The 20,429-nt window shown below is 43.2% G+C and overlaps 1 protein-coding gene across 3 annotated transcripts in view; it reads right to left on the reverse strand.

Moving 5' to 3' along the window:
- LOC121545460 (mitogen-activated protein kinase kinase kinase kinase 4) overlaps nt 1–20,429 on the reverse strand; it is a 57,095-nt gene that overhangs the window by 9,139 nt on the left and 27,527 nt on the right. Inside the window, exons 14-28 of one of the 3 annotated variants that reach the window (XM_045208364.1) lie at nt 18,180–18,245; nt 16,025–16,234; nt 15,540–15,719; nt 14,548–14,679; nt 13,190–13,257; nt 11,415–11,494; nt 10,171–10,265; nt 7,526–7,638; nt 5,725–5,815; nt 4,558–4,647; nt 3,737–3,860; nt 3,190–3,357; nt 2,149–2,292; nt 1,820–1,954; nt 392–492 (exon numbers count right to left, since the gene is read on the reverse strand). In XM_045208364.1, coding sequence (XP_045064299.1) covers nt 392–492; nt 1,820–1,954; nt 2,149–2,292; nt 3,190–3,357; nt 3,737–3,860; nt 4,558–4,647; nt 5,725–5,815; nt 7,526–7,638; nt 10,171–10,265; nt 11,415–11,494; nt 13,190–13,257; nt 14,548–14,679; nt 15,540–15,719; nt 16,025–16,234; nt 18,180–18,245 — 1,797 coding nt within the window. Of the gene's footprint in view, nt 1–391; nt 493–1,819; nt 1,955–2,148; nt 2,293–3,189; nt 3,358–3,736; nt 3,861–4,557; nt 4,750–5,724; nt 5,816–7,525; nt 7,639–10,170; nt 10,266–11,414; nt 11,495–13,189; nt 13,258–14,547; nt 14,680–15,539; nt 15,720–16,024; nt 16,235–18,179; nt 18,246–20,429 lie in introns of all 3 variants that reach the window. The other 2 variants (XM_045208363.1, XM_045208365.1) reach the window with 2 other exon arrangements.

Raw genomic sequence — 20,429 nt, forward strand, 5'->3', positions numbered from 1 at the left:
ATCGCCATAGAGAATATCAGAAGACAAGTGGAAGTTTGTGTTGACATTTTAAATTTTTACATTTTAGTAAGGGGAGGCTGGTTCCACCATTGGGGTACCAGGACAGAGAAGAGCTCGGACTGGGCTGAGCGGGAGCTGCCCTCCCGTAGGGGTGGGAAGGCCAAGAGACCTGAGGTGGCAGAACGGAGTGCTCGGGTTGGGGTGTAGGGTTTGAGCATAGCATGAAGGAAGCGGGGGGGGTCAGTTCCTCTTGCTGTTCCGTAGGTAAGCACCATGGTCTTGTAGTGGAAAGTAGTCTTGTAGTGATGCACCATTAATAATATAATATCCGACCACTCTCTTCATGTGGATGTGTTAATTTTCCTCCATACATATTTGATGTGACTCTCACCTTGAAAGCCATGAACTTGTGGTAAGGCTTGGGGGCCCATGCATACACCTCCACAGCATTCTTCAAGGCAATCACCAGGAACTTAATCTTCTCATATCGAACTGAAATTGCATGTAACGAAAAAGCAGAGATTTCAATTAGGATTAGGGATTTCTCTCATAATGGAAACAGAACAAGATAAACTACATCAGTCTGTAATACTTACGTGTCAGTGGTCTTGAACTAATTATCACTAAACAATCTCAACAAAGAGGTTTTTGGTTGTGCCCCAAATTGCGCCCTATTCCATATTTAGTGCATTACTTTTGACCAGGTCCGATATAAGGAATATGGTGCCATTTAGGATGGAACCCTTGTGTAAACTACGTTTTGAAAGGCAGGAAGACAATTTGCCTTTCAATGAGGCAATAGCAGCATGCCTCTGATTATGAGAAACAATACTGAGGGGAGTGTTGGGAAGGACAGTGTGTGCCTCACTATGACATCATATCCTTCCTTGGTTGGAGTCCCTGAGCTGTCCTCACTCTGTCAACACTCTTACTAACCTCAGGAAGAGTCACAGAAAAGAGAGGCTCACATCTCCTGAGCTCAGCACTACACACAATCACTCCCTCACATCCAGTTCACATGCACCCACACTCTCACACACTGACCTATTGTGCTCAAATGGAATCAGATACTCAGAGAATAGATGAAATCATCTTGAAATCATTTTTTGCTTGAATTATACTCATTGCTTTCTGTATACCACAACACAAAAACCTTTGATAAGCAGTGATGTGTCTACAGTACGCTCATATAGGCCTGTCATGCAATACAATGTAAGACTGATCCAACACATCAGTCGTGATGCTATCGTTATGATATGGGGGGAAGGTTAGTGTTAGGACATTGACAAACACACTATCCAGGATACACTTCCACACTCCATCCCCCAGGTAGCAGCAACCGGGTCTAGATTCTGATCCAAGGCTTGATAAGCACATCAGGTTCAGCCAATTAAGGGGATAGTCAGTCAGTGTCCCATCTTGCAAGCCGTGAGCCCGCTGGTTTTGTTTGGTGGCCATGAGGCCTTTCGTTTGTTTTTGAGTCTTTAGTTTTTGCCTTTGGTATTTTTCCTTTTTGTACATATTTATGTTTCGTCAGCATCTGAACAAATGAGAATCCGCTTGGACTGGCTGACCAAGAGGTCAAGAGAGACAGAGCTGGCCCTGGACCAAGGTAAGGTTTCTGTCTCCCTGGGCACATGTACATTCAACACCTAGGTACATTTGCTGATTTCTCACATAAATGCACACATTCATTCAGGTTACACACCATGTAACTAGGCCTAGGACCCCTAGACAAAGTGAGTGCAACAATATCCGTAAGCTAGGTATTGGTTTCGTAAACACTATCATGATCTAAGGCCAGGTAGTGTATACTCACCGACTTTGTAGTGCACACATCCTTCCAGGTCTCCTACTGAGGTCCAGCCCTGTCTCTTCTCCACCTCTGGGTCGTTCCTTAGGATCTTGTTCCGTAGCCACGACAGGTAGTACAACCTCAGCTTGTTCTTCTTACCTGACAGACGGGGGACAGTGATGGGGTTTAGAGGACGAGAGAATTGGCTGCAAAAGTAGGTGCAAAAAACATTCCAAGACGGACTATTTCTGTGTGTGTGGGTGCGTGTGCCTATCTCTGTGTGTGTATGTTTATCTGTGTGTGTGTGACAGATGTACTGTATATACTGGCTCTACTGTAACTAGTGTAACTACCTGAGATGGTGATGAGCACGTTGAGGCCCTCCAGAACGTCCATCTGTTGGAAGCGTCTCCTGCTGATCAGAGAGTAGACCTTCCCCTGACCGCTCCTGTCCAGCAGCCACAGACCATTCTCTGTCCCCACCAGCAGGTTCACACCTGGACCAACACACCATACCACTGCGTTAGGCCTCAACATCAAAAGCCTCAGCAGCAAACTAGGGATGGGCATTTGAAATGATTTCACTATTTTAAAAAATATAATGACAATTCTTCGGATATCCGGATAGTCGAAATACATGTTTACATTTTAAAATGTATTTAACTTGAATGGAATCTTGTTTGCGCGACTCGAGAGAGAGCCGGTGCACTGCGCTCTGCTTGTTTAAGCAGAATGGTGGGGGAGGGGCGAGAGAGGAGCAGAGGCCGGTGTGTGAGACAGTCTATGTGTGTGGCATGGAGGGAGGGAGAGAGAGTGAGAGAATATAGCCAAACCGACTCATGCTAATTAGACAAACTTGTTGCTGCCATAGGTTATCTATCATACCATCTGGTAGTTCCTATATTGACTGCATCAAATCGTTGTAAAGAAGTTAGCTAGCTACAGTAGCCAGCTAGGTTAGCCAGCTAGCTAGCTATAGTGGCAAGGCTAATTGAGGCTATTTTGTTGCGTCCTCGTCTACAACAACTCCATTAATATGAAACAACGTCTACCTGTTGGTTGATCATTGTAGCTTACTCCTTTCATTTAGCTAACTTAATTCCTAAATTTTTATTCCATTTTGCATTGTTTTGAAATCTTCCACTTCACTTGCTACACATGGAAATATATTATTTTCTGTATGGATCAGATGAGATGGATGTCATTACCACTAAATAAATTAATATGGCCATTTTTGGTGTGGCATGTCACGGTTCAAAAAAGGTTGGGAACCACTGTAAGGTAGAGCTATTACCATATCTCAGTAATACCTATCCAATCCTGTCAGATCAATGTTATTATAAAGGTGCCTTTCTAGGGGATAAGGGGTCGAGTGTTTATTAACTGTTGCTTACCCCACAGGCCAGCACAGAGGATCTCGGTGTTGAACTTCTTCTTGTACTTGCGGATCTCGGGGGTGTCGCTCTGGGGTCTGATGTTGGTGGGGTTCACGTTAACCACGGAGCCCTTCCTGTGCCCCTCTCTCCTGATTGGCTCCTGATTAGCAGGCGGCTGGCCACTCGCTGGAGGGGAAAAGCACAACCAATACTCTTATTCACAACCATGGGATGTCATTTTGATGTCAGGCATCTGATTCTATGTTCATTTCTGTAAACATGTACAGGAGAAAAAACATATGTGAGAGAATCCCTCCCCTCTGCACCTTCTTATTTTACAATACACTAACATATAAACATAGATCGAATGAGATTTATGATAAGATAGTCCTTTTTATAGACCAAAGCATGCTGTTTAGAGACCACCCTAGCATGCAGTGATTTACTGCAGTGCTAGAATGTCTATGGGGCATTTCCTGCGTAGCATAGTGTGTATGTGTGTGTGTATGTGTGTATTTATACAAAATGTGTGCATATGTATGTGTGTGTGTATGTTGGCACTCACTGGGACTGTAGCCCACTGGGCTCTGAGGGGGAGAGATCTGCAGCAGCCTGGGGTCGATGAAGGGAGTGAAGGAGGAGGAGGAGGAGGACGAGATGCTTTTCCCTGGAGGACTGTTTACAGGCTTCTGCAAATGCATCCAAAATCATAATTCATATAAATTAAACAACATCAACAACAATAAATCAAAGACTTCCAGTAGGCTTGATATCAATCTTGAGATGGAAGGGGGAGTGCAAGTCTAAAACAGCTACTTCATCTCCCCCTAGTGGAGGAAGATAAACTCACATCAAATACAAATTCAGTGATCCAAACCACTGCACTCTATAAAGTATTACTCTTAAAGGCCCATATTCTTAAAGGCCCATTTATCAATATCAAATCATTTCTGGGTAACAATTATGTATATTACTGTAATAGTTTTCCATTAAAATTGACAAAAATTGTTTTTTATCATGAACAAAATTCTCAAGCAAGAATTTTGCTAGGACTGTCTGGGAGTGGTCTTGAGTGGGGAGGGGAAAACATAAAACTAGCTGTTATTGGCAGAGAGGTTTGGAACTCTCTTTGTTATTGGTCTATTAACCAATGTACCGCCTGGTGATGCTACTAGGCAAACCGAAACTCCCGCCCATGCAAACAGGCTGATTAGAACGTCCTATGTAGATTGTATTTTCAACCAGCAACTATCAGGAAATAACACTGATCACATTTTTTCACACTTTTACAGTGTTAGTTTCATCAGCTGTTGTACAAAACACAGGAAAAACAGAATTTTGACTGCACTGGGACTTTAAACATTTTATGACTTCTAGAGAACTCACATCAAAGTGCGGTCCTCGTCCGGTTGGAGACTGGGGGAAGATGACGTCATTCAGACCGTGCTGCTGCAGGGGCTCATGGGCCGGGCTCTTCTGCAGGAGATCAGGGAGAAGGTCATTCTCATTGCATTCTGATCCTACAGCTATGGGCCTGTGTAGCAGCTGGCCACTCTTAAGGCCTGATGCCACGCTGCTCTGCTTAGAGAAGAGACACACAGCAGAACAGCAGCATAATGCCTCGTTACTCCTGCTTGCCTGTCTGTCATGTAACGCTGTATTCACTGTGTCACAACAACACTGTGTGGAGGAACAGGCAGAGGCATCTACACACACACGCCAATGCTAACGCTGTCTTATGGCATGAAGGCATTGTTTAGGTTTTCATGACACTAAGTCTCCAATGAGTGTTTTCTTTAAGTGGGCTAGTTAAACAAGGATATCAGGCCCTGCTTACACCATGCCAAGTGGCATTGCTTTCATCACTGGAGGTGGAGGAGGCTCTGAGGGGCCTGTGTGAGAGCAGCATCAGTGGGCCCTGCTCTGCTCCATGTTTTAGTTAGTATGCAGAAAGTGCCCTCTAGTGTTTGTCATGCAAATGACTCAGACAGGACCGGGGACACGGCTGAGCTCAAGTGGCTATGGTCTGAGTCCCAAATGGCACCCTATTCCCTATATAGTACACTCTGGTCAAAAGTAGTGCACTTTATAGGCCAAGGAGTAGGGTGCCATTTGGGTAAATGAATGCTGCTGCCTGTGTGAGTAAGTAATGAGATTTCACACTGGAAATGTGGCTGGCTGCATCTGCACTGTTACAACAAGTCTGACTATGACCCAATTTCCAAATCAGCAGTTCAGGGAAGCCATGTTAAGCAACCTATTACACTGATTTAATGAAGCTGACTCTGTGGTATGAACCTGAAGACAATGGACACCATCATCTGTTATCTGACTATAATATCCATGGAAAGCATGGACCATCATCCCGTTCGAACCTGAAGTCATTTTTAAGAGTTTGAAACGTATTTGTTATGAGTTTTCATCAAGTGCAGAATAAATATCCATTACACTGAGAGAAGCTAAGCTCTCAAAGCTAATAAGTGAGTGTACTTTTACACTCTAAAATGTTCCAGAGGTGGTACTGTATGGATGAGGTTTTGTGTGTATGTATACCGGGGTCTGGTTGAGATTATGATGGGGCTGCAGGACAATCCCATCAGGGGCTCCTCGGAAGAACTTGCCCTTCCCATTACTCAACGGAGACCTGGAGAAACACATACAACAGCAGTCAGAGAGAGGAGGCTCATGCAACATTTTATTCAACCTTAATCCGTTTTTAACATTTTATCAGATGCTCTTATCCAGAGCGATTGACAGGAGCAATTACCGTCAAGTGCCTTGCTCAAGGGCACATCCCCAGATTTTTCACCTAGTTGGCTCAGGGCTTTGAACCAGCTAGTGAGGTTTTACTGTATACTGCTTGTTTTTGGCTATATAAGTATTTTTTAAATATCAAAATCAATCAATAAATCGATCAATCAATCAATCAATGTGAACCTAGGGCTGTTACGGTGACTTTATTAACGCCACACCGGCAGTCACGAGTCATGACCGCAGTCAAATTCCACGTGACCGTTGAGTAACTAGGCTTCTCCAAAACTGCGCTCTGATGCCGCTGATGGGCAATAGTAGCCTACCAAATGTGCTAATGGCTCTATTGTTTCTATAATCACTCTGACATCAATGCAAATGCAATAAAAAATCAAATCAAACACTTCATGAGAACCCGGGCATTCAGAGTTTGGAATAGGATCACCTGTTGCGCAGCGAGAGCCAGCTCCTCATAGCTGTTTGAAACGTGGAATGAAATAAGTGTTCCTATAAGCCCATGTTGCGCTACATTTCTATAGGCTTTGCTATGCAATTGCATGAGAAAACTGAGTTTTGATGGCCTCTATTAAAAAGAGGATGATCCCATTAGCTTTCTATAGGCTTACTATATTTCTTTTTCAACTTTCCTAATATTAAGCACATTGCTTCACTTTACAACCGGTGTAGCCTACCTGGCTGGCATGAACCGCAAAAGTGTCCTCCATTCGCTATGTAAGTGCATACGGTGGCATGTTTTTTCCCCTGCCCCTGTTCCGACAGGTGCATGATAATGGCCCATTCTAAATCAAAACTCATTTTACACATATATTATTTAGCATATATGTAAAGACCAGATTAAATAGAGAATAGTCTGATGGGTGAGAATATTATAAAGTGCTTGTCAAATTGTGAATGAGAGACTGATGAAGTGTGCGCAGCCTACGCAAGAAACAGAGCAGAGCGCATGCCTTTCATGCAACTTTTTTCAAATCATCATTAGTCGCGTCATGCAGCCTTAGAATGTATTAGAACTCAAAAGATATAGCCTAAGGTTTGTATCACAACTTAAGTTGCATAAATAACTCTAAATAAAGCATTTAGGAGGACCTGTTTCAAATGATCACTTTGTTAACTGCCCAACACAGAATAGCCGCATGTCTGCGCACTCCCTCAGAAATCGTTTGGGAAAAATATCCTTTCTATTTTATTCAGCTATGTTCAATTGTATTCTTCATACTATAAAATACTATAAAATAATGCCACGGGAATTATAAGCAAATCTTGTCTGCAAATGAACTAGTGTATGGCATAGCCAGATCAGGGCCTAACATAAGGATGACTCAGAATATGCTATTCTGTTCTTCTGAAATAGTCTACATATTCTTCATATCATAATGTTTATTTGGTGTAGGCTATATTAAATTGATTTTTTAGACTTTTTAAAATGTAGATGTTCCAAAGGTCCGCATCAGTGGCTTGTAGGCCATGCGTGGAAGCCTGGAGATGTTAATTAACGGTCAATTAGCGTGAAAACAGCAGTTATGTGCATGACAGTTACCGGCTGACAAAATGTCATAACCGCCACAGCCCTATGTGAACCCACCTGGTTTTCTCCTCATCATCACTACTCCCGACTTCATCACTGGAAGAGGAGTACTCTGTTGCCTTGACAAACGGACTGAGATTGGACTTAAGCCCAGATAACTGGCCGAAACCCTGAGAGAGAAACACAGTGAATAACATAAGAGATAGAACACCAGACATCAGGATTCCTGAGACAGAAAGACACGGTTATGCAATAATACAGAACTGCTAATGCTAATCGAGTATAGGAATAATTGTCACAAGAAGATGACAAACAGCTGAATGCTATTGAATAAAACACAAGGACACTGTGTGTCCTCTGGAGGGAATCAGAGACAGGACAGGACAGGATCCCCATCTGCTGCCTTGTCCTCTGCTCCCGTCGGAATGACTGGAATCTTAACTGGCATTACTTCTCGGAATGACATACCTCTGACCTCAAATCAATAGGCCTAGTCATAAGATGCACTATTTGGTCTAGAACGGATAAGCAGGAATGATACACTATTTAGATGAGACTATCTATATAGATGAGTCGATGAGGAGGAATTCCAGCATTCTTTGTTTTGATAAAAGCAAACGCAGATGTGAGACGGTCAGATAGATTCTCCTAATTCAAATCCAGAGGTAATCGGATTCATCAGTCTCTTACATTTTTTTTTTTAAACAGACGGTCACAAACAACAGTAACGAACATCTGACGAACGCCAAGATGAGACCAACACAATGACCTTCAAGCTTGACGTCCAAGTTTTAATGTGTTACAAATGCAGATATTTTCCACAACCACAGGGCAATGGGAGCCAATAAAGAAAATAACAACTTGTCCCACTGCAACAGTTCTGATAATCCTGGCTGAAAACGACATTATAAATCTAATGTGGGTGAACGAGTAAAATAACGGATGTAAAATATGTAGTGTAAAATAGTGTTCTAGATGGGGATAGTGCCAGATGTGGTCCTCTGTGGCTTAGTTGGTAGAACATGTTGCTTGCAATGCTAGGATTGTGGGTTCGATTCCCAATGGACCACAAATACGTTTGCACGCATGACTGTCACTTTGGGAAAAAAGTGTCTACTAAATGGCATATATTATTATATATAGATACTAGGGTTGGGCGATGTCAAGCTTTGTCCTATCTTGATGATATACTCATAAAACATTGTGATATACGATGGTATCGCCCCCTATTGGCCAACCCGAAATGTGTTATTGGAAAAGTTAATTCAAACAAACTTGCATGCTACAACGTGATGAAAGATAATCTTGTTGAAAGCCTGGGCAGAAGCTAAGTGGAGGCAAATATTTTCTAATATTTCGGACGGTGCTTCAGCATGGCCAGGTCAGGTGTGTGTGCGTGTGTCTGTGTGGGGCGCACACGATGGTGTGACAGTCTATACCGTAATGAGTTAGGTTATAAATCATGGGGCTGGATAGAAGCAAAGTCTTCAGAACTGGGTAATAATGTTATTTGCACCATCCTCCTTTCTTAATACACCTATGGTTTGTTCTCTCTCTCATAAAGCTGTGATTGGTGTATGCCTAGGCCTATAGATTCCGACTTTCATTCTTGTTCTTTTTGAAAGCCGCAACTTTAGGACAACTCCTTCTAAGGCTATTAGAATATTTGGAAATAGGATACTGTTCATAACTTTAACTTATGATAAGCCAAGTAGGAGGATAGGTTATTGGCCATTTTGTTTTCAACCTTACATGCATAGCCGTGGGAAGTAGGGGTGTTGAGGGTGCTGTAGCGCCCCCTGAAAAATGTGAATACAAAAAAATACAACATTTGCAGCACCCCCACCCCCAAACTACATCCTGCGGCCATGCTTGCATGGGGGGATTCTTCTGGCCCGCACAGATAATTTATTTCCTAATAAGCTTAAACTTTATTTTACTATAGGCAATTGATATAGTTTGTTCTCTCTTATTATTAGTCCCCTGGTTACCTTACGTTTTTAGGCTATTCAAATACATTTTGGAGATGGAAGTCCATTAGATTCATTCATTGTTTGATCGGGAGAAAGCCATGCATGCATAAAACAATGAAAGCGTAGTCTTGCCCAAAGTAGTATTCATATCGTATGGAGAGAGAAGGGAATATAGCCTACATTTTTTTAAACAGCTAGACATAAGATAGTTAAGGAGTGTCCGTTATTTAAAAAAAATGGTTTAGGCTATAAGGCCCATGCATCCGACATGAGAGAGAGACACAATATGGTTGGAAATCTCTCTCCGCTCTGTCTAGCCTACTTTCCTCTCTTGCGTTCTGTATTACATTTACATTTTAGTCATTTAGCAGACGCTCTTATCCAGAGCGACTTACAGGAGCAATTGGGGTTAAGTGCCTTGCTCAAGGGCACATCGACAGATTTTTCACCTAGTCGGCTCAGGGATTAGAACCAGCGACCTTTTGGTTACTGGCACAACGCTCTTAACCACTAAGCTACCTGCCGCTACATTGCTAGAGCAAATAGGAATAGGCAAATTACTCAGAATGTCACTCGTGCGCTGCCCTACTGTGCGCTGTCCGACTACGTTCTTTCCTGCACGGTGCCATGCAAGTTCAAATAGGCTAAACCATCGACGACGGCTGTCAATCATTGTCGATAGACGATGCTTCCGTAATATAGCCCAACCCTAATAGATATTATACATACATGTTGCTGCAGCAGGGCTCCTGGAGAAGTCTCCTGAGATTTCTTGTACTGTTGAAGACGGCTCTGCAGCATCGGGCTCTCCAGCTTGAAGTAACCTGAAAGAGTCAAAGGAAAATCTCTATCTCACATTTCATTATGTTGTCCACTCTCTTTAAATATTACCAGAGCCATACAGATCCTCTAGATAGCTTTGGTGTCTCATTATGTGATCTTTCCTCAAACTATGTATGCTCAGTATGCTCTGCTAGTATGATGAACAAGTCTAGATAAGGACTAAGGCATGATGATACATTGTATGGTATTCCTTGTTTTTCCTCTGGCTTACTGCCTGAATGCTACAATGTAAAGCCCTTGTAAAGGACTTGGAAAAGCACTATAAAAATGTATCATTACTACTACTCTATTTGAGCTATTGCTCCCTCTTCATGTACAGTATATGATTCCTTTGTCATTTAAACAAACACGTTAGCACATTTATTTACCATATTGTGTGGGAGGCTCCTGAACTGCTTTCTTAAAACTGACGATGACTGGTGAAAAAGGGGATCTATGAACATATTACCCAGTCTTTCTTACTTTCTTTCTTTCTTTCTTTCTTTCTTTCTTTCTTTCTTTCTTTCTTTCTTTCTTTCTTTCTTTCTTTCTTTCTTTCTTTCTTTCTTTCGCCATCCAAAAGGCTTTTATTTTGAGAGTCTGTCTACCCATTAATTGTTAGTAGTTAATTAATTGGTTTTCCCCACACCCATTCTACCACATGCCCTGTTGCTCACCCACACACCCCAAAACACACTGCGCTACTCAACAAACAGAGCACAGGCCAATGCTACCACTACTACAGACAATGTTAGAAGCCTTTTAGGTCTTTCCTAAAGACAAAAAAACGAGCCAAACAGTAAGCCAGTGGCCCGGTGCATGGTTCAGAGTTTCACTTTCAACCACTTTCAACTCATGGGGGGGGGGAACAACTCTGACAGGATGTTAAGTTCCAGTGAGATATTTCCTGTGTATTGTGGTTATAGTCTGATTTGGAAACACCCAATGCTTTCACACAGGCTGTAGCTCACCTTGTAGTAACACTATGCAGCTGATGGATCTACTATGAATTGATGTGTTGAAAGAAAGAAACCCATCTCTAGTGAGTGGTTTAAGGGGAGAGAGAGAGAGAGAGAGAGAGAGAGAGCGAGAGAGAGGAAGAGTGAGAGGTGAGGTGAGTGAGTAATTGTGGAGGACACAAGGACACAGACCTGACTGGGAGCTGCTGCAGGAGCTGCCGTGAGATGACATGGACTTCCCACCCATCTCCACAGGAGACTGATGGCCCCCACTGGACAGCAGAGAGAGAGAGAGGGAGAGAGAGAGAGAGAGAGAGAGGGAGAGGGAGAGAGAGAGAGAGAGAGGGAGAGGGAGAGAGAGAGAGAGAGAGGGAGAGGGAGAGGGAGAGGGAGAGGGAGAGAGAGAGAGAGGAGAGGGAGAGAGAGAGAGAGAGAGAGAGAGAGAGAGAGAGAGAGAGAGAGAGAGAGAGAGAGAGAGAGAGAGAGAGAGAGAGAGAGAGAGAGAGAGAGGGAGAGGGAGAGAGAGAGAGAGAGAGAGAGGGAGAGGGAGAGGGAGAGAGAGAGAGAGAGAGAGAGAGAGAGGGAGAGAGAGAGAGAGAGGGAGAGGGAGAGGGAGAGGGAGAGGGAGAGAGAGAGAGAGAGAGAGAGAGAGAGAGAGAGAGAGAGAGAGAGAGAGAGAGAGAGAGAGAGAGAGAGAGAGAGAGAGAGAGAGAGAGAGAGGGAGAGGGAGAGGGAGAGGGAGAGGGAGAGAGAGAGAGAGAGAGAGAGAGGGAGAGGGAGAGGGAGAGAGAGAGAGAGAGAGAGAGAGAGAGAGAGAGAGAGAGAGAGAGAGAGAGAGAGAGAGAGAGAGAGAGAGAGAGAGAGAGAGAGGGAGAGGGAGAGGGAGAGGGAGAGGGAGAGGGAGAGGGAGAGAGAGATATCAGCGCCACAGGTAACTTCCACAAAGCTGTGAACGATCTGAGAGACAAGGCAAGGGCCTTCTACGCAATCAAAAGGAACATAAAATTCGACATACCAATTAGGATCTGGCTAAAAATACTTGAATCATTGCCCTTTATGGTATTGAGGTTTGGGGTCCACTCACCAACCAATAATTCCTAAAAACACCAAATTGAGACTCTACATGCAGAATTCAGCAAAAATATCCTCAGTGTACAACGCAAAACACCAAATAATGCATGCAGAGCAGAATTAGGCCAATACCCACTTATTATCAAAATCCAGAAGAGAGCCGTTACATTCTACAACCACCTAAAAGGAAGCGATTCCCAAACCTTCCATGACAAAGCCATCACCTACAGAGTTGAGTCCCCTAAGCAAGCTGGTCCTGGGGCTCTGTTCACAAACACAAACAGACCCCACAGAGCCCCAGGACAGCAACACAATTAGACCCAACCAAATACCTGAAATACCTGAAAGCTTTGACTATGTTCAGACTCAGTGAGGATAGCCTTGTATTGAGAGAGGCCGCCGTAGGCAGACCTGGCTCTCAAGAGAAGACATGCTATGTGCACACTGACCACAAAATTAGGTGGGAACTGAGCTGCACTTCCTAACCTCCTGCCAAATGTATGACCATATTAGAGACACATATTTCCCTCAGATTACACAGACCCACAAATAATTTAGATAAACTCCCATATCTATTGGGTGAAATACCACAGTGTGCCATCACAGCAACAAGATTTGTGACCTGTTGCCACAAGAAAAGGGCAACCAGGAGAGGGAGAGAGAGCGAGAGAGAGAGAGAGAGAGAGAGAGAGGGAGAGGTGACAAGGATCAGGCACACACAAGTTATACTCTATACTTCAAATGATGTCACAGAGATATCAAATGTCCATAGAGTGCCAGTGGAATTGATCCCCTAAGCACATGGGGCCTGTCAAAGCTGATCTATGGATCATCCACCCTGTGACTGGTAGGATCTCGCTCACTGAGAAGGATGTGTGATGTGGTGAAAAACGTACCTCGACGCAGTCCGGTGATGACTCATCAGCTCTTTACAGTAGAATTTCGATGTTGTACGCTCCGGAACCTTCAAAATATAATTTGGACATGTGAGGACACAGTATCTGCCTGACTGCCTTAAACAAAGCATGCTGCATATTAGGACATTACAAAAAACTGCATACTATGTAGGGACTCCAGAAACAATATAGTATGTGAAACTGATCCAAATGAGGCAACCTGGACAGTATCACCTTCTATAGTTAGTTGATATTTCATTTCAATATAGCTACATTCTAAGAATCCCAACTTTAGGTGAACACATGAGAAGAAACATATGTCAAGCAGGCATTCAGGCCTTGTGTTTGTGTGACTAATGCTTCAATTTCTCAATGTGGTCCCCCAGCAGCTGTCAACCTTTTCACCTTGCTCTCATGTGTCACATCATCACACAAGTGGAAAGGAAGACTACACCCATTGAAAGAGGAAGTCATTCTGAAAATACCCATCTAACTACTGACACCCCTTCAACAGGGCTTAATAGCAGTTCTGGGTTTCATAAGTGTTTCATTTTTTGTTCTTTCTGTGACATAAATACAACAAGAGAACTTGTAAGCAATTAAAGCACATCAACTCCATATGCTAAGGATACAAATCTATGCTTATTAGAGGAACCAGAGCAAGGATGGACTACTGGCGGCCAGCGGACCTACAGTACCCTTTGCAGGAAATTCACTCTAAAACGTCAATGTTTTCTCTCCGCTATCAATATGGGGGCCAAACATTTTTTTTTGCTTGCAAGGAGGCGTGGGTCCCCCAACAAAATGTAGCTTAGGGCCCCCAAAATGCTAAAGCCATCTCTGACTGCATGTGAGGGTGTGTATGTGGAGACGCTGACCCGCGAGACACTGTGGCCCCTCATGATGAGTTCAGATTTTTTGTGGTCCCCACCCTCATCAAAGTTGCCAATACCTGAACTACAGAAATGTTGTGAGAGTTTGTTATTGGAAACACTGAATAATCATCACATCATCGAATGTGTTTGCTGTTAGTCAGGGGTGCCATAGGAAGCCTGAGGGCACTGCCAACCTCGTGCTGAACATTCCACTTCCTCTAAGCTTGCATGATCAACATAATCAAACAAACAACAACAGCAGAACCCCCTAAGAGATAATATCACACGCACATGTGGTTATAGTCTCACCAGGCACACACACACACACATACAGACAGATAGACACATACCACACAAATACAAACATTCACCACACATACATACAACATGTGTAAATGTACACGTGTATATACAGTATGTACACAACATGTGTGTGTACACACCACAACATACACATGTCACCACACTGATAGATGGACAGACCTTTGGTGGGCACTCCACAGAGCTTTGGAAGTCCCAGAAGACATCATCAAACATAGGAGACATGGGAGTGGTGGCCATGTCAGACATAGAGCTGCAGTGAGGGGCGTCTCGACTTGAGCGAAGATTGGCATTCTGAAATGGACACTTAGTTTAGATCAGGCCATTTAAAAAAAATATATATATTCATACGGCTCTGGTTTAGATTACTTTATTTAGTGAGACATTGGTCGCGTCCCAAGTTGCACCCTATTCCCTAATGTGCATTACTTTCAAGCAGAGCCCTATGGATGCAATATAAAGGGGTATAAATAGGGTACTATTTGAGACACAGACTCTGAGTACTGTAGGACAGACAAGTTGGGAAATATGAATAAAAGGAAGTAATAGTTTTCGGCTTCTGGGTAAAGTAAGAGGAAGGACAACTAAGTAATCAACCACAAAGCACAAGATGGCATAGGATATGTATAGATCCTTGACTAATACCTTTCTAACAGAAGAGCTGACAAAAACTGTGAGAGTACAAAACGTGGGTTTTCAAAATGTTGCAATGATCAAAATATATGTTGAAGCCTTGACACACGTTTGATTAGTCAATAGGGTCTTGCGAAATACGTTTCATAACTTCAAAATAAATTGAAAGAGTGATATTTACAGAGATGTTTTATCTAAAGTTCACAGTTACTGATATAGAGAGGCAATGCCTATTTTCTGACTTGTGTGCTAAGTTAACCCTTTACTTTGAATCTCTTAGGCAGCTGTTTTAACAATGTGTCAATGTCAAGTATATATGTATATATGGTGATGGTGTTGATGTCGCCATTACATGTAATGTACTGTATTGGTAAGTACACCATATTGCATAGTGTGAATGCCTAGCTGCGAAATGATTTTCCAAACTGGGGCAAATAAAGATATTGACTGATTTCATTGATTGGTGGTGTTAGGAAGGGTACGGTTATTTAGGCAGGGGGATGGGGGGTGGACTACTGTACCTGTTGTATGGCAGCCCTCTGCAAGGCAGGGGTACAGGGGCTGGAGCTGCTCCCGGAGCTCAGTCTGGTCTGGTTGTTTAGGGAGGGAGGGAGGGGGTGTAGGGGAAGGGGCAGCCCAGCCAACACTCTGTTCAGGTTGACCTGATAGCAGTCAGAGGCCTTCACCCTCTCCATCTCCAGCTGAGCAACATGGACAAGAGCAGTCAGAACCAGACCCATGGACACTGGAGGCAGACTATATTACTGCATACTGGATTATGAATTAGAACTAATAACCCAAAACAGACTTGCAATCTCTCTTTGAGAGACTAATAGCTATCTGGCACACTAATGCACAAACACAAACGCAAACAATCACAACACTAGACAAATAGGGATACAGACAGGGCGGTGACAGAGAGAGAGAGAGGCAGCGGGTAGTGAGGGTGGGCTGGGGGAGACGGGGGGAGTGGGACAAGGGGGGAGTGGGACAAGGGGGACTTTACCGCTTTGCACTGGCTATTTGCGGGGCAGTTAGGCATGGCACTAGCAGCCTTCTGGGGCTCCCTCTGTTTGTGCCTGTGGTCGTGCTGAAGCGAAAGCAGCTGCGTTTGGTCTTTGGGCAGCGTGCGGTGGAACTTTTTCCCCTGCTGCTGCTGATGATGCTGGGGCTGCTGCTGAGGATGAGGCAGTGGAGGTAGAGGCTCGGTCCTCCTCTACACAACGACAGAGACAAACACAGGACACTGGCATTCAGCAGCCTCATCTCGTGCCTGCAGTACTGCCCCAAGACAGATAGATGACAAGGCCATGTGGCCAATGCTGCAGCCTGGAAACAGCTGCTTTCAATGGAGCCTCTACTGTAGCTAGCAGACCCAGGCCCTGTAGGAGCCTCTCATTGAAACTGAAACTGGCGCGAGGCTAAACTCTCTCCAGACGTCAGAACTGGAGGAGGTATTGTTTAAGGAGGGGCACTCCCAGGCTTTATGATCAGCACACATAAAACGCACACACACATACACACACATAGAGCCCTCGCCCCAAACACACACCCGCAGGAAGCACACAGGCAAGCACACATACACACACACAACAGACATAAATACAGTCTCAATTTCTTATTGTAGTTAACCACCAAGGACATTTCTCCCACTGTTTACTGTATGTCATGCTTTTCCACTTCAGATTCAATGAGGTGATTACAAGGTCACACTGACATGAACACTAAATAGAGAGAAAGAGAAGTTGAGCTAAATCAATTCAACACCTTTAATCCCATATAGATGTTTTTCATCTATGATTTATGATGAGTTCACCGTCATTTCATGTTTTTTTCTAAATCAGATTAAATGAGAAACAAAAAGCCCCTTTATGTTACTAGGCATTTACTCTCTCTTTTAACCAGCGTTGACAAACGCAAGGAGAGCCTTTTTCTCCAAGCTCTGCATGCTATTTAAAGACTAAACACAAGCCATGGAATTATATCATGGGGATCAAGACTAATGTTTACAATGAGGATATTGTGAAGCTAGATGCATAAATAATCGAATAGGGTTCCGGCTGTTTGGCACAGCAGTGGCCTTCTCAAGCAAACGAGGAGACAGGATTCCATACTCAAGTGACAAACACATAGGCTGCGTTTGATCTCAACCAACTTGAATGCATTGCTTTATTCGCCCTACCATATCCGCGGGAAGTAGGGGTGCTGAGGGTGCTGCAGCACCCCCTGAAAAATCGGAATAAAGAACAAATATATCTATAAAAAATATACATATTTAAAAAATAAAATCTCATAAAAGTGGTGCACTGAGCCTTTACTAGTCCTGTATTAGCGGACCGATATAGTCGTCTGTAGCGTGGGCATTTTTTTTCTTGTTGTAAGCCTAAGCATTCCTTTTCATTGCTTTTCAAACATATTTTTCTTTACATCGCCGTAGGGGGTTGCACTTGCATCCACATATCAAGCAGTTACAATCCATTGTACCTAAATAGGATTCCTCCTGTGAATTACTTTAGATGCAACTTTAAAGTCGATGCCTTTTAAAGCAAATGACGCCTTTTAGTACAAGGCTCCTTGCGGATTAAAAGTCAAACAGAGCCTTTCAGAGTTCTTAAGTGTTTTCTTCTACAGTACATTACAGTTCATAGTCTTTATGTTGCCTTTTGAGTACGCAGGGTTGACTGTATTTCCAGTTAGCCTAGCATCTATCATCATTAGAAGTTAGGGAAACAGACCTTTAGAGAACGTGGCCTTTAGCTACCCATGCTAAGTGTGGGATATCATGAGAGGAATCATTTAACAGGACCTGTGGTACAGGAGCCATAGCATACTCTGAGATAGCAACAAGGTCTTGACATTGAAATCAGCCATGGTAGTCTAAACATTGAATTTTTCACCATTCCATTTTCTCCACTCCTTCATTGACAGCAACAAACATACAGTGTGATCCTCTTGACACACCGATGTTCTCACATTATGTGCCGTTTCATGAAGAACCAGTCATAATATTTCCCATAGACCAAGGCACAACATTCACACAAAAACATTTGAATGCAATAACCACCCATGTCTTTCATAAACATTGGAGTGATTTCATTGCACGGTTTGATGCATTTCGTTCCATGCAGGTTGAGTAAGAAAAATCAGAAGGCAGTTATTACCTGTTCATTTAAAGGACCTGCAGGTCTTCCTCCGACATCAATCCTCTGTGTGCCACAATCCTCCAGCTACAATTCAACGAGAGAGAGAGAGAGAGAAAAAAGATTTGATAACGTCAAGGTTTCTGATTTAGGAAATCCAATGACTGAATCTTGGTGAAAAACCTAAAATATTCAGTGTCTAGCTAGCTTCCATAAGGCTCTTAACCCTCCTCTCTAAAATATTTAACCATAAAAATGTGTCCACATAACTCTAAATGACCCTGATAGAGTGAATGGCTGAATCAAAAGCGTGCAGAGAGTTCTTCCCCCCTGGGTTAACACAGAATGGGTTAAAAACATGTTCTAGTTCATAGATGTTAAACGGTACACGTTGCATCTCCAGATGCGCTTGAGGATGCTTGTGGATGAGGAAGCAGAAACCCATGTAAGCTACAGCTGAGACAGGCAGACAGGAGGTGAGAGAGCAGCACAGCCAGGCAATCAGCGCCACTGACCATCTGTAATAAATTGGTAGCCGGGCCACTCTCCAGGATTCTGTCTAAACTCATTAGAACTGCCTTCTACATCACTCTCACCAAGAGAAACACATGCATGGAGCACGTCAAGATACACACATAGGCTGCATCCCAAATTGCACCCTATTCCCTATATATTGTACTACTTCTGATCAGAGGTGGTCAAAAGTAGTACACTATATAGGGAATAGGGTGCCATTTAGGATTCAACCTATGTGTGCATCTTGACGTGCTCCATGCATGTGTTTGTTAAATTGTCCATGCATATATTTTATATTGTTCATTGTTCATTGTTCAAGTTTTATTGTCACATGCACACAGGGTTGCCAGGTCTCGCTTAAATTTCGATACCAATGATCTCTCAAAACCCGTCCACAAGGCCTGAAAACTAGCCCCTACATTTTGTTGCCACATTTATCCAATAAACCCTTTTTCTATAACATTATCGAGCAAATTAAGAAGGAATATTGATGTAATTTGTAATGATGTAAACTAAGAAGCTACATTTGTTTTTCCATCAAAATAATAATTATTGCGAGGTTAAGAATATGTTGCAAGATAAAATATTTTTTGCTCTTATTAAACTCGCCAGATGCTTTTCCATCAACGGATATCGATTTAACTTGTTTTGACTGCTATGATAAACAATAAGGCCCGAGGAGAAGTGATATATACAGCGGCTTGCGAAAGTATTCACCACCCTTGGCATTTTTCCTATTTTGTTGCCTTACAACCTGGAATTAAAATGGATTTTTTGGGGGGTTTGTATCATTTGATTTACACAACATGCCTACCACTTTGAAGATGCAAAATATTTTTTATTGTGAAACAAACAAGAAATAAGACAAAAAAAACAGAAAACTTGAGCGTGCATAACTATTCACCCCCCCAAAAGTCAACACTTTGTAGAGCCACCTTTTGCAGCAATTACAGCTGCAAGTCTCTTGGGGTATGTCTCTATAAGCTTGGCACATCTAGCCACTGGGATTATTGCCCATTCTTCAAGGCAAAACTGCTCCAGCTCCTTCAAGTTGGATGGGTTCCGCTGGTGTACAGCAATCTTTAAGTCATACCACAGATTCTCAATTGGATTGAGGTCTGGGCTTTGACTATTCCAAGACATTGAAATGTTTCCCCTTAAACCACTCGAGTGTTGCTTTAGCAGTATGCTTAGGGTCATTGTCCTGGTGGAAGGTGAAACTCCGTCCCAGTCTCAAATCTCTGGAAGACTGAAACAGGTTTCCCTCAAGAATTTCCCTGTATTTAGCGCCATCCATCATTCCTTCAATTCTGACCAGTTTCCCAGTCCCTGCCGATGAAAAATTGTGTTCTCGGGGTGATGAGAGGCGTTGGGTTTGCGCCAGACATAGCGTTTTCCGTGATGGACAAAAAGCTCAATTTTAGTCTCATCTGACCAGAGTATTTGTTTGGGGAGTCTCCCACATGGCTTTTGGCGAACAACAAACGTGTTTGCTTATTTTTTTCTGTAAGCAATGGCCAGATACTCCAATCTCCGCTGTGGAGCTTTGCAGCTCCTTCAGGGTTATCTTTGGTCTCTTTGTTGCCTCACTGATTAATGCCCTCCTTGCCTGGTCCGTGAGTTTTGGTGGGCGGCCCTCTCTTGACATGTTTGTTGTGGTGCCATATTCTTTCAATTTTTTAATAATGGGTTTAATGGTGCTCCATGGGATGTTCAACGTTTCGGATATTTTTTTATAACCCAACCCTGATCTGT

Source organism: Coregonus clupeaformis, chromosome 3 (assembly GCF_020615455.1).
Source record: "Coregonus clupeaformis isolate EN_2021a chromosome 3, ASM2061545v1, whole genome shotgun sequence".
Classification (NCBI taxonomy): domain Eukaryota; kingdom Metazoa; phylum Chordata; class Actinopteri; order Salmoniformes; family Salmonidae; genus Coregonus; species Coregonus clupeaformis.